This window comes from Syngnathus acus, chromosome 14 (assembly GCF_901709675.1).
Source record: "Syngnathus acus chromosome 14, fSynAcu1.2, whole genome shotgun sequence".
NCBI classification, from domain to species: domain Eukaryota; kingdom Metazoa; phylum Chordata; class Actinopteri; order Syngnathiformes; family Syngnathidae; genus Syngnathus; species Syngnathus acus.
Genome location: NC_051099.1, coordinates 3361777 through 3373790, shown reverse-complemented (window position 1 = coordinate 3373790; position 12014 = coordinate 3361777). Strand labels below are relative to the sequence as shown.

The 12014-nt window shown below is 47.3% G+C and overlaps 3 protein-coding genes across 7 annotated transcripts; all 3 read right to left on the bottom strand.

Annotated features, from left to right (window-relative positions):
* Window positions 1–109: 109 nt before the first annotated feature.
* rskrb (ribosomal protein S6 kinase related b) lies at window positions 110–4558 on the bottom strand. Its single transcript, XM_037269287.1, has 13 exons — window positions 4343–4558; window positions 3697–3987; window positions 3550–3633; window positions 3396–3464; window positions 3216–3285; window positions 2518–2625; window positions 2360–2400; window positions 2268–2295; window positions 2038–2127; window positions 1885–1973; window positions 1704–1814; window positions 1526–1639; window positions 110–1469 (listed from the first exon to the last, which is right to left on the bottom strand). The coding sequence occupies exons 1-13, from the start codon at window positions 4364–4366 to the stop codon at window positions 1299–1301; spliced, it is 1290 nt and encodes a 429-aa protein (XP_037125182.1). The 5' UTR covers window positions 4367–4558; the 3' UTR covers window positions 110–1298.
* A 242-nt stretch (window positions 4559–4800) lies between these two features.
* Window positions 4801–8599, bottom strand: cct8 (chaperonin containing TCP1, subunit 8 (theta)). 3 transcript variants are annotated; one of them, XM_037269282.1, is made up of 16 exons: window positions 8540–8599; window positions 7972–8062; window positions 7803–7882; window positions 7575–7724; window positions 7247–7427; window positions 7102–7163; window positions 6891–7028; window positions 6618–6796; window positions 6476–6542; window positions 6325–6412; window positions 6128–6243; window positions 5978–6049; window positions 5734–5898; window positions 5540–5659; window positions 5307–5425; window positions 4801–5016 (listed from the first exon to the last, which is right to left on the bottom strand). In XM_037269282.1, the coding sequence occupies exons 1-15, from the start codon at window positions 8597–8599 to the stop codon at window positions 5321–5323; spliced, it is 1674 nt and encodes a 557-aa protein (XP_037125177.1). In that variant the 3' UTR covers window positions 4801–5016; window positions 5307–5320. The 3 variants fall into 3 exon arrangements, with proteins under 3 accessions (XP_037125177.1, XP_037125178.1, XP_037125179.1); XM_037269283.1 differs by having other exon boundaries at window positions 5311–5425; XM_037269284.1 differs by lacking the exon at window positions 5307–5425.
* A 297-nt stretch (window positions 8600–8896) lies between these two features.
* Window positions 8897–11633, bottom strand: LOC119133850. 3 transcript variants are annotated; one of them, XM_037270037.1, is made up of 6 exons: window positions 11518–11633; window positions 10950–11265; window positions 10612–10883; window positions 10448–10543; window positions 10060–10099; window positions 9546–9686 (listed from the first exon to the last, which is right to left on the bottom strand). In XM_037270037.1, the coding sequence occupies exons 2-5, from the start codon at window positions 11238–11240 to the stop codon at window positions 10069–10071; spliced, it is 690 nt and encodes a 229-aa protein (XP_037125932.1). In that variant the 5' UTR covers window positions 11241–11265; window positions 11518–11633; the 3' UTR covers window positions 9546–9686; window positions 10060–10068. The 3 variants fall into 3 exon arrangements, with proteins under 3 accessions (XP_037125931.1, XP_037125932.1, XP_037125933.1); XM_037270036.1 differs by lacking the exon at window positions 10060–10099 and having other exon boundaries at window positions 8897–9686; XM_037270038.1 differs by lacking the exon at window positions 9546–9686 and having other exon boundaries at window positions 10059–10099.
* Between the last annotated feature and the right edge of the window lie 381 nt (window positions 11634–12014).

Here is a 12014-nt window from a genome sequence, read left to right as displayed (position 1 = left end):
CGACCGTTTTACGATCAGACGTATTTAATTGGTAAACCTGCACATTTTGTGTAGTTTTTTTGTATATAAAATAGAATGCTCTGTTTTTATTAGCACTCAACACGTATACTCTCATTGGTTCTGCATTGCGTCACGGGGAGAGCTGTTTCTAATGCTTTGGGTTATGAGTGTTGCAAAATAAGATCGGCATGACACAGCACTAAAACCAGAAGTGTTTTTTTAGCACTTCTGTACTAGTAGCTCATAATTTACAACTGTTCATTTGAATCAAGGAAACTACTATTTTGTTTGTTGAAATTGTTTCCTTGTTGTTTTGAAAATGTTGAAAATGAACTTAGGAAATCAGATTTGACAGAATGTTTGTACTAGATGTCATTGTGCAGGATTGTATGTAATCTCTCGGTCAACGTGTCATAACTGACAGTTGGGCAACGACTGGTGAGTCAACCTGCATGTTGAAATTTGCTCCAATCAAGCGTAGTGACAAACGCAGCACACAAAGACCTTTTGTTCAAAAAGACATCGTAAACGCTCCTATGAATTGTATAAAGAGGATTTTTTTTTGGTAATTATATATATATGTATAAATAAGCATTCTCTCAACAAAACACAAAAGTCAGGATCACTCGTGAGGCATTCGGGTATATCGGGAAATAAAATAGGTGATAAGAAAAAAAAGCTTTGTACCTGTGAAAACATCAATCTGGAAAACGGCTTGCACAAGTGACTACACAAAAAAATAAAATGGGGAGCATTGTCCTCCGCTTGAGTGACCTTTTGTTCCATAACACCAGTTGCGGCAATATCGACAGGCAACGTTCAAGTCCATGAACAAATCTTGTTGTGCAAACACAAAAGCTTTAGAAAGGTGCTCTCTTTTTGGTGTCAAACAAACTGTAAACATTTCAGGTGCCTGAGATTCTTTTGTGCATCCTGTGAGAGCAGACTTTGACCAACTGGACTTTCATTGACCATTTAAGAATTCCGAGGCCCTGAAAAAGATTTGAGTTTAGCTCAAAATGGCTGCTTAAAATAGAAATGTCTTCCTGACTTCCTGTTGAATTTCACACACGAGTCCTTGAGTTATTTCCTCTACATCGGGTCGTCGGTCCAGTTTAGCACGCTTTGTTGTGAAAGGGTAACCTGATAGCGAGTGTAGTTTAAGGCCATGCAGTAAACAACAATGGAGGGTCTGTTTCTTCTTGACGTGGCCATTTTAGGGATGGACCCGCCATTTTGTTAACAAAAACCTTGCAAAGTCTGTTCCGTAGTGATGCAAGCTGTCTCGATTGACGGAATCAGACAAACACCTCCTTACGCGGGCCAGCTTCCTGCACCTGCGCATCGGGCGTGTTTGGCGGCCCGAGTAACGAGTCGTACTCGAAGCCTTTGAGTGGCTGCAGTGAAAGCGTGAGGCCTCGGCGGGCTTTGGCTGCACGGTCGGGTCGCTCCCTCAGCTCCAGGATCACCTGGGAAGAAAGGCTGGGTTGTAACAGTTGCTGTACCGTACTTTAGATTCAATTACCTCCACAGGGTGGCGCTGCAGCAGGTTTTGGTCAAAGCTGAGTCCACGGAAGAAGGTCTGGCGTTGGAAACGATCCAGGGTGCGAAGTCGGCGGGCGGGCATTTTGCACAGTAGCTGTACAGAGAGAGTGTGAAAATAACCCAAGAAGGAGAAATAGATGTTCTTTAACTGTGCTCACCTCTGTGATGAGCATGGCCAAAGGGGGGCTCAGGCTGAGGGGCATTTCATAGGGGAAAGCCCGCACCCTCCTCAGCATGCCACAGTGGTCCGGCTCTGGCGGCAAGGGGAACTAAGGAGAAATTCAAGCATCAACACCATGACTGGTATGAAAACTTTTCCAGTTTCCATGACGACATCACCTTGCCGGTAGCCAACGAGAATAGCAGGATGCCCAGCGACCACCAATCGGCCGCGTGGTTGTACGGACCGCCGCTCAGCACCTCGGGGGCTGCGGTCCAAACAGAGCGTGCTCACAATGCCCTCATAGAATGATGTGGCGGGTTGTTCCTCACCCATGTACTGGATGGTGCCGCAGATGGTGAAAGCTCGACCTCCTCGCTCCAGGCGGCGGGACAAACCAAAGTCGGCCAGACGGAGGTGTCCTGGAATGCACCATTAATTCTCATGAACCTCTGAAGCGGACTGTCATTCGTATTGATGACCAATAAGCAGATGTCAGGAAGGTTCTGGAAGTTTACAAAATGGCACATTGCTGCCCTCTGCTGGACATTAGTTGACTTACCATTGTCGGTCAGCAAGATGTTCTCCATCTGGAAGGAATTGAGAGATACATGTATCAATCAATGACTTTGAGGCAAAAATCAACTTTCATACCTTCACATCTCTATGGATGACACCAAAGTCGTGAAGAAATCCTACAGAGGAAAAAAAGAGGAAATGTTAATAAACTTGCTCCACATTTAACAACATGGGAGCTGCCCTTTGTTTTAATTACATGACCATCTTTATAATTAGTCCAAACGTGAGCTCACCCAGCGCAGAGCCCAGCTCGGCGGCAAACACCCGCACCGTGTCCTCTGCGAAGAGTCCAATCATCTGCCAGTAGGTGTAAAGGTCACCAGTGCTGCAGTAGTCGCACACTAAAAGGCAGAAGACGTAATTAAACGTCCACATTTTTCACACATTGGGTGAAATAGCAATGAGCCTCCGAAACGCCAGGTGGCGACAAAGCTCATCTTAGATATCGTGAATAAAAGGCTAGATTGTTATGATGCTTTTGCATGTAGGATGACTTTTTCCTTGTATTCGTTTCTATTGTGCACAGTGCCAGTTAACATGAATATCAAAGGTTTAATCACATTATAATAATCATATGATGCGGCTCACTGGGGTCTGCATACACTCACTTCGTGCATTAGGGATGTGATTCCCAAGCACAACAGTGGGGAGGGGGATAGAGGGGTTCGCTGAAGTCCAGAGGGCCAGTGGATGTGCTCTTGTTCACAGAGTGGGGGCGGGCAGTAAAACAAAATAGGTCACACTTTCTAAGTCACTGGATAATTGAACGGAGGGGGGGGTCACGAGAAAAAGCAAAAGAAGATGGAGTCAAGACAGCACAATTTTGTGAGCCTCGGGATTGGGGAAAATTGTCGGTTCAGGGGTGAGGTGTGGATGTTGAAGGTGGGGGTTCTTTGGGGTGGGGGGGTTCATTGCTCTGTGGCTGACTCACTAATGTAGAGGTGGCGCTGCGTCTGCCAACAGTCCTGCAGGTCGTGCACAAACGGGTGGCGAATCTGACGCTGAGGGGAAAATTCAAAGAGTTGTGCCGCCGCTCGGCTCCGACGGGAGTAGAGGCTACAACTAGCGGGGAAATTCTTTTCTCCCTGACGAGAACTCGAGAAGTACTCACCTGAACTATCACCTCTTCTTTTGACTGCTCCAGCACGCCTAATCGGAGGATTTCAGATTTGGGAATCACCTGCAGACCGGCACAATGTCGTCACAACACTTTCAGTACATAATTCGAATTGTTTGGAATTATTTGAGTGATCGTTGAGACCCACTTTGACGGCATACGTTCTCTGTCTGGCCTTGTCCTTCACCTTCAAGATGGGTCCGAAAGAACCTTTGGCGATGTAACCTAACACCTGACAGAGCAACAATATACTTTTGAACACAAGCACATGCAAGGCATGAAAAAAAGAATCCACCTGAAAGTGTTCTTGTCCCGGCGCAGCCCTGTGGGGGAACTCGGGTAGGAACATAGCGACGAAGCCCGGCAGGCTCCATTCGGATCTCAACTTGTCTGGGCCCACCCCTGCCAGCCTCAGGACGTGTTCTGGGATGTCAGGCGCCCTGCCTTGGAGCATGGGCCGGCGACCCAGGCGCAAAGCGGGCGGCGCCAGGCGGCACAAGGTTGCAGGCAGCGACAGGCCCATGCTGGACAGGAAGCCACGCCAGCCTGATGAGAAGGGCTCTTCCTCGCGGCTATCAGCCGGCTTCTGGTGGAGTAGTTTGGGAAGTCAAAAAAGGAGCAGTGTAGCAAACAAATTCATCAAACATGATTTCCCCTTATATTCGAAACGGCTCAACGAGTGTGTACTGAATGACGTGTTAGTCACGTGACTGCCGCCTGCGGGCCACACGGCAGATGTGCAGTGTATGTGTAACGGAGCGTGGAGGATACCATCACTGAGACTACTAGAAACATACAAAATATTGCCGTCTCATTGACCAAAGTACCGCAAAGTACATTCAAAAACTCGTATTTGCAGGAATAATGATCACCATGGAAACGGGAGCCCCGCATCATCAGCGTCATACCGTCCCAAAATGTCGCCCCCCCCCTCCGTTTACCTTCTTGCTGCCGTCGGCCCCCATCTGCGTGACAGCACACGCGAGCGCGCCTCATCGGTGCCGTCGAGCGTCTCCGGAACCTTCTCGTGCCAAAACAGTTTTGTAAACCTTGAGAGGAGAGGCGAACAAACGCCACTATAATCTACTCTAAAACGGAGCAAAGAATATGGCGACATTAAAAAAAAAAAAAGGTTAATCCTGGGTGGGCGTGACCATAAATGAAGCCGCCCTCACGCTCGTCAGCCAATAGGAGCACGGGAAGAAAATAACTGGTTTAAGCACCGCCTACTGGTCTACCAGATTAGGGCATCGGATGTACAGGCAGTCAATTTCATTTACCGTCCACTTCGAATGACTACAGGGATACATAATTCACAAGAAACGACAAATAATGCACGATGTGAAGCTCTAAAAATAGTTCATTACACACACTGTGTAATAAAGTCACAATGTAGCTCGACTTGACAGCGCAAGTGCCTTTTATTTGTGAGGAACATAATACAGTGCCACATGTCCAAATTCTGTCGAGTGTTGTTGTGAGGACTTTCTACAAAATAAACTAAACTGCGGAGCTTTAAATAAAAAAAAAAGGGAGGGTATGATCAGTCGTCCTCATCGAAGTCCTTCTTGCCCTGTGGAGGTTTGGGCCCTCCTGCTGGTTTGGCCATGATGATCTGGAAAAAAAGACAGCAAACAGAAGCACAAATTAGTAATAATGTGACCAAGTGAAGGAGGTCTGAGGAAACAAAAGTCTTCTTGGTCTTCATTTGTTGTCTTACAATTCCAATCGACTGCATGCCCATGCAATCACGTCATTGCGTTTGTTTTGAGTGAATTCATTCCGTAACACACCCTTGTCGTGACGTCACTTTTTTTGATTGTTGTTTTTCTTAAACACATCCACTAAAGTTAGTAGTGACAGGCAACTCTTCACACGTGAGCGCACACACGTTCCAGGACCTACTGACTGTGCGCCTTCTAGTGCGTTTCAAACTTATCGGGCTCCTCGTCCCAGTTGTCCTTGTCCCAGTGGCCACTCTGCTTGGGAGCCTTGGGTCCCCCTGCGGCCTTAGCCATGATGATCTGGGTCGTACACACACAGCTAAGCTAACCGGCTACGCAAAACCTCTGGACCGGACGCAGAAGTGACCAATGTTTGCATCTTCCGTGGGACAAAATGCGCCTCGGAGGCCGTACCTGGTCCACTCGCAGTACTGTGATGGCGGCGTTAGTGGCCAGTTTGATGCCCCAGTATTTGACCAGGTACGGGTCCAGGATGCCAGCTTCGGCCACGTCCTTCACCGAAGGGCCGTCTCCCTGAAAAACGACACGTAGTCAGTCGTCGTCGTCGTCCTGGAAAAGTGTATTGTCGTCCGTGTTTATTGGCCCACCTCAATATCAAAACCCGCGTTCTTGTTGCCCTCATGATGCGCCGAGTACATCTTGGAGATGAGCTCGTTGGCCTTCACGCCGGAGTTCTCCGCCAGAGCACGCGGCACCGCTTCGAAGGCATCTGCAAACTTTTTGATGGAGTACTGCTCCAAACCGGGGCAGGTCTTAACAGGAAGAGATAAAATGACAAAGATGTCAGATGATGAAGAATGTTTTGAAGGAGGTCCAAAGGGAAGCGCGCACCTCTCCGTAGGAGGTGAGTCGATTGGCCAGCTCGATCTCGGTGGCTCCCGCACCGGGGACCAGACGGTTGTCCTGGAAACAGAAGGCGAGATCAATTGCGAAAGCAGTACGAGGAACCGCTAAATTGTGAGGGGGAAAAAAAAACCTCACCCTAACGAGGACCTTGAAGGTGTTCACTCCGTCGTCGATGGCCCGCTCAATGTCATCCATCAGGTTGTCGGTGGAGCCTCGGATCACCACGGTGGAGATGGCGCCGTCTTCTTTCTCTGATCCGTCAAAAATAAAAAAAACCATTTCACTTGGAAGCTTAAATCACGCCGAGACGCTGATAGCGAGAAATGACGCACCGTGTTTGAAGACCACCACCTGAGTGTCGCCCACCTCCGTCAGGTAAACGCTGTCGCAGTGACCGATCTCCTCAGGGGTGGGTGCAGTCTAGAGGGGCAGTCAAGAGGGTTAAGATTTTTTATTTTATTTTTTTTAAATAGGAAGACTCACCAGCCTGGGCAGAGCTACGGCGCCCACGGTCTTGCATAACCTCCTCAGGTCCCACTTGGAGTTCAGCCTGAGGTAGAGAAATATTTTCTCCAAATCTTTTTTTCTATCTTGTGAGAATGTCCTTCGATTCTAATCTCCTTACCGGACCACCATCAGCTTGTACTTGTTGGCGTAGTGCAGCGCCATGTCGGCCACCTTGCCGCCCGTCACCACCACATTGGCGCCGGCCTCCTTGATGGCTTTCACCTGCACCTCCATCATGTCCTCCTCGCCCTTGCTGAAGTCCATCAGCTCCTTGGCGTTGTTTATCAGCACCGTGCCCTGCACCCAACAATGTCGTTACTTCTCGTCATGATTTATGTTTTTTTCTTACGGGACTAAATAAAGAACTATCATCATTTTATGAGTGGCTCACCTTGGTCTCGGTCACCATGCAGTCGAAGGGACAGGAGAAGACGGCGATCTTGGCGTCTTTCACCGACGTGATGTCTCCCTCTGCCTCCTTTTTGAACACCATACCGTGCAGCACGGAGGACGCCGTCACGCCGCAACCCTGACAAGAAGAGGGTTAAAATGTCAACAAGGCCTAAAAGTAAGAATCTATCCACACGTTTGAGGACACTCACCAGGATCTTACACACGCGGACGCTGTCCACATTGAAACTGCCGGACTCTGGGAAGATGGACACTGAAATAAAATGGAAGAAAAGGCCATTAAAAGAGATATTGAGTGAAGTGATGTGACATCCAGAAGGGGGCGCTGGTACTCACCGCAAGCTTGTGCGATGAGGTTGGCCAGGTAGTCTTCGTTGCCGTACTGTTTGCTGGTGATGGCCGTGCGGATCATCGCCGAAGCTTCCTTCAGGTCGTGGAGGTTCTTGGCTGTTGAGCACACGCACTCGGGCAGGAGCTCCAGCGCCTTCCGGCACGCCATCTCGTAGCCTTCGATCACCTGTGGCCAAGCCGTTTCCAGATTTTGTTAATGGCCACATTTTGTTGCAGGCTCGCAGCCTCATCATATTCTATTTTGTCACATCATGAAGATCTCTGAGAAGTGTTTGCATATTAGGTCCCCATGATTTTGGGGACACAAACACACCTCCGACACGGAAAGGCCCATCCGTAGGAGCTCCTCAGCAAGCTCCAGCAGCGCGCCGGCAAACACCAGGACAAAGTTGGTGCCATCGCCCACCTCCTGTTCTTGCATGTGGGACGCCATCACGACCATTTTGGCCGCTGGATGCTGCACCTAACGGGTTTCAGAGAACCAGGTCAGACTCGATCAATCGATGATATCACAGCGATGGCAGACTCAGGCGACGCCTACCTCCAGCTCTCTGAGGATGGTGGCAGCATCATTGGTGACAAACAGCTTCTCCAAGTGGTTGATGACCATTTTGTTCATGCCTGGGGGAAAAAAGGGGCCACGGCATTCATTTAATAGCCCATATTAATTTTTTGGGTGGTAAAATTAAGTGTATGGGATGGGCACGTACCATTGGGCCCGTAGGCCGAGCGTGTGGTCTGTGAAAGTTCTTTACAGGCTCGGATGTTGCGAAAAACGGCTTCTTCAAGACCGGAATAGTGCTGCAATGGATGATGTCATATTTACTAATGGTGATTGATGTGTAGAAAGTTTTTTTTCCATTGGGGGCCATAGTATTGAACTAAATTAACCGGTATTATTTCGTCTTTTAAAAATACGACATACTTGACATTTTTTTATTTTAACCAATAAACATATAGGGGGAAATGAAAATTCCTTCATGCTTAGTTCCATTAGCATTAGCACAACTCATGACAGCTTGGTTTTTAGCAGTCATATCAAAACTGATCATCAATGAAGATCTGTACGTTCACATTATACACACAGGACACGTAAAGCACGTTGATGATGTCTAGATGGTACCATCATCCCGACCACGCTCCAGAACTTTCTCCGGGTCTGAGCATGCAACATTACGTGCTAACGAGGCGGCTATGGCTAACCAGCTAGCACGTTGCTTGACGAGTCTTAATGGCGGGGGAGTTCCAACGTAAAATTGAAAATACATATAGGCTCACCTTGGCGCCGTCTTTTAACATTTGGGCAAAGCCCGGAGCTTTAGGGATATGGAGGGCCATTGTTTTTTTGCGGCGTCACAACGTGTAGGGAAAGCCGCAGCGTGGACAGCACAAAGCCGGAGAGATCGAGGAAAGGGCGGGGCTTCCTGTGGCGAGGCGTCGGCCTTTCCACAGTAAGCGAGAAGGGACAAACTTAATCAATGTCGCATTTAAAGGATCCTTTTTTTTTTCTACGTAAGGATTAATCAGGGGAAAATGCATTATTATTCACTCTGAACACATTGCACAAAGGTAAAATAAAATGTTAATATGGTGCAAATCTATTAAATGCATTCATCAGAAAAAAACACACAAGTATATACTATAAAATGGCAGTTTAATTCACATTTGGTAAGTTTTCCCCCTTTCTGTAATTAGGTTGTCCTTGGATGCTCAAAATGGCGTATTATCTCATTCTAAACAGTAAATCATGCAAATCACATTACAGAACAAGTAGATAACACGAATCACCCACAGGTCACATTTTACTTTTCTCACATCTGTCTTCAGGATATACACGCATAGAAAAAAAAACCTCTAGAAATTGTATAAAAAGGCACATTTATATGGATAATACTATAAAACCAAGTGAGACAAATATTAATATCATTATTGCATATGCATACATATTAGTGTTAGTTCTACGGGTACAATTTTGGTCTCGTTCATTTAAAAAATACAGTAAAGAATGACTAATTAACAAAAGTGTTTCAAGAACATTGTAACTAATACATTTGGTTGTAGCAGCTAGAGGAAGAACAATCACAAAAACAAATCCACTTTCGTTAGCTATACTTAAGTTGACCAATAGTGACCCCTAATTAGCTTCGAGAAACATGTAACCACACGACACTGCGAACAGGCAAGTAACACATCTGGTTTCTATAACACGGTATATATGAAAGATCCTTTACGATGACGTTATTGAAGGCCTCATTTGCGGACGGCTCGGATCCATCCGCCGAAACGCTGCGACGCCTGTGAGGCTTGGTGGCTCAGGTTGGAGCAGCTGAGTCTCCCGCTGGGGTCCAACTTCCTCCTCATCACTATGGTCGTTGTCGTCGTCGTCATGTATGTCAAAGAACCGCACTTGTCCATTGTGTTGTACCTAAAGGACCAACGCATCCAAATATAATATTCCAATGAGTTTTTGTAGGTGTTAGTGTACTGTCGAGACGCACGAGCAATGTTAAGATGCGAAAGTGTGGGAAAGAAAGACAACAGTGAAACCTCGAAAAGTCAATTTGGAATAACACTACTGTAATCAAAGGCTAAAGCTCCAGAAAGCCTTAAGTCCGCCATTTTGTTTTTGGGTTTAAAGTAGCCATTTTATTGAATTTTTATGTAAATTCAGTAACAGTAGAGGTTCCACTGTAAAGAAATGAAGGTAAAAGAAAAGTTGTTCTAATTCCAGGCACATGCATCTCCCACATGCTCAAATTTCCTCTTTTAGTTATTGCCATTTGTTTGGATGCATTTACCTTCTCCCCTTATTCTGCTATTTGAGAATAGCCAAAGCGCCTGTTGTAGGGGAGAGGGGAGGGGGGGTCAACAACAACATTCCATGTTTAAGTGTGCCAACTGCTGTAATTCCGCACTTTGAATGTCACAGCAGGAAGAGCACGACCGGAAAAAGACATTCTTGGAATTTTATCTGGTTAGAATGCGCGCGCGCACACACAAACAGACGGACGGGTCCCCTCCCATCTGCCCCTTCATTCCCCTCAGTTTGAAATCGAGGCGCGAAGAATGTGCTGGGGTGGGAGGGAATTGCCGGGAGACGCCGGCTGGGATTGATTGGACGGGAAAATCTCAACGGCTCTCCCGAATGCACACAAATGTTTCATTCACATACAAACACACACTTACTTATCGTCTCTTCCAATGAGCTCATCAAAGGCCTTCGATAGACGTTTAAGCCTGCGGAGTCCACTTGAGACCGAGTCCAGATCCTGGTCAAACTTCCTGTGGTGGGAAAGACGTTTAAAAAGTCAAAGCGATTTATATACGGGAGAAACGTGGACGTGACTCACGGTTTCTGGTTCTTCATGTTGGGAGAAGCAAAAGGGCTTCGCAGCGCCGCCATGCGAACCAGCTGCCTTCTTCCTCCTCCGTGCTTCACCCCGAGGACGCCGTTGTCCTGCTTTCCTCTGGAGCTCGGTGTGCGTCCGGTCCTGGCCGCGGACCTGCCGGTGCGTCTTGGGGTTTGGATGGACGGCGAGGCAGAGTCGGCCCCCTCGTTGATACGCCCCGGTGTCGCCACCAAGCACTGGTCCCGGGAGAACTCCCTGTTCCTTTGCAACTTCTGAATAGAAGGCGGTCAAGAAAATGAAGATGGGAACGCAGGTTTTTCAGTCCCGAGTGAAGGTACCTGAACCACGCCCCCGATGGAGTTCCGAGCGCGGCGTGTCAGCTTGCGGACGGCGTCGGTTTTGGGCTGATCCTTGGTGGGCTCGCCACCGGCATCCTTCTGGAGGAAATTGGTCTGAACGGCGTGCAGCGGGAGGCGCTTGCGGAGGGAAATGCGCAGCGAGTTGAGGGAGGATGAGGAGGATAGCTTGCGGAAGCCTTTAGGAGCCTCGGGGGAGCTCTCGGCATCCGAATCGTCCGGGGCCGTTTGGGCCCGCCAGACCCCAACTACGGCTTTTGCCACACCATCCATTATGGAAGAAAACACCCGTACAACACTGCAAGAGGACGGTTCAGTGTTAACTTTATAATACATTTTTTAGATTTTATGCACATACCTTATTTAATCTTTCACGCAACAAAAACCGGACAAGGGATTTGGGGACACAAGGGATTTTCAAACTGGCCAGCGCCCCTGAACGCAACGTTAGCTTCAAGATAAAGATAAAAGTTTTCTATCCCCACACCATCACTAAGGAAAAAAAACGTCATTCAAAGAATTTTTCTTAAGTGACGCATGTCTTCCTTACCTTAAAAGAAGCACTTTGTTGTGGAAGACTCGGCGAGTCTTCTGTTGTTTGAATTTGGCGGTGAAGCAGAAGCTCCAAGCGGGCTGGGAAACGCCCCGTCTGTGACGTCACACACAGAGCCCGCCCTCCAGTCGTACTTCCGGTAGTTTCGGGTTAAATATTTATACAATTTTTATACAAAAGAATTACGTGATCAAATTTAATCTTTATGAGTTTGATTTTCATTATCACCAACATCAAATTAATTAAATCAACGCCTTCCGAACTTTTTTTTTAAGACGTGTGTTTCATGAATACACCTGCAGATGTCGCTAAAGTCTTTGTGATAGTTCTTTTGGGTGGGAAAAGGTGGTTCAATTTATTTGCCCGTCTCATGAACCTTAACACAATTTCTGCTAAATTACAATGTGATTAAATTCATCACTGTGCAGTAGCAATAAACGCACAAGGCTCTATTATGTTCTCTTTGTTATGTAAGAACCATTGATATTTACCAA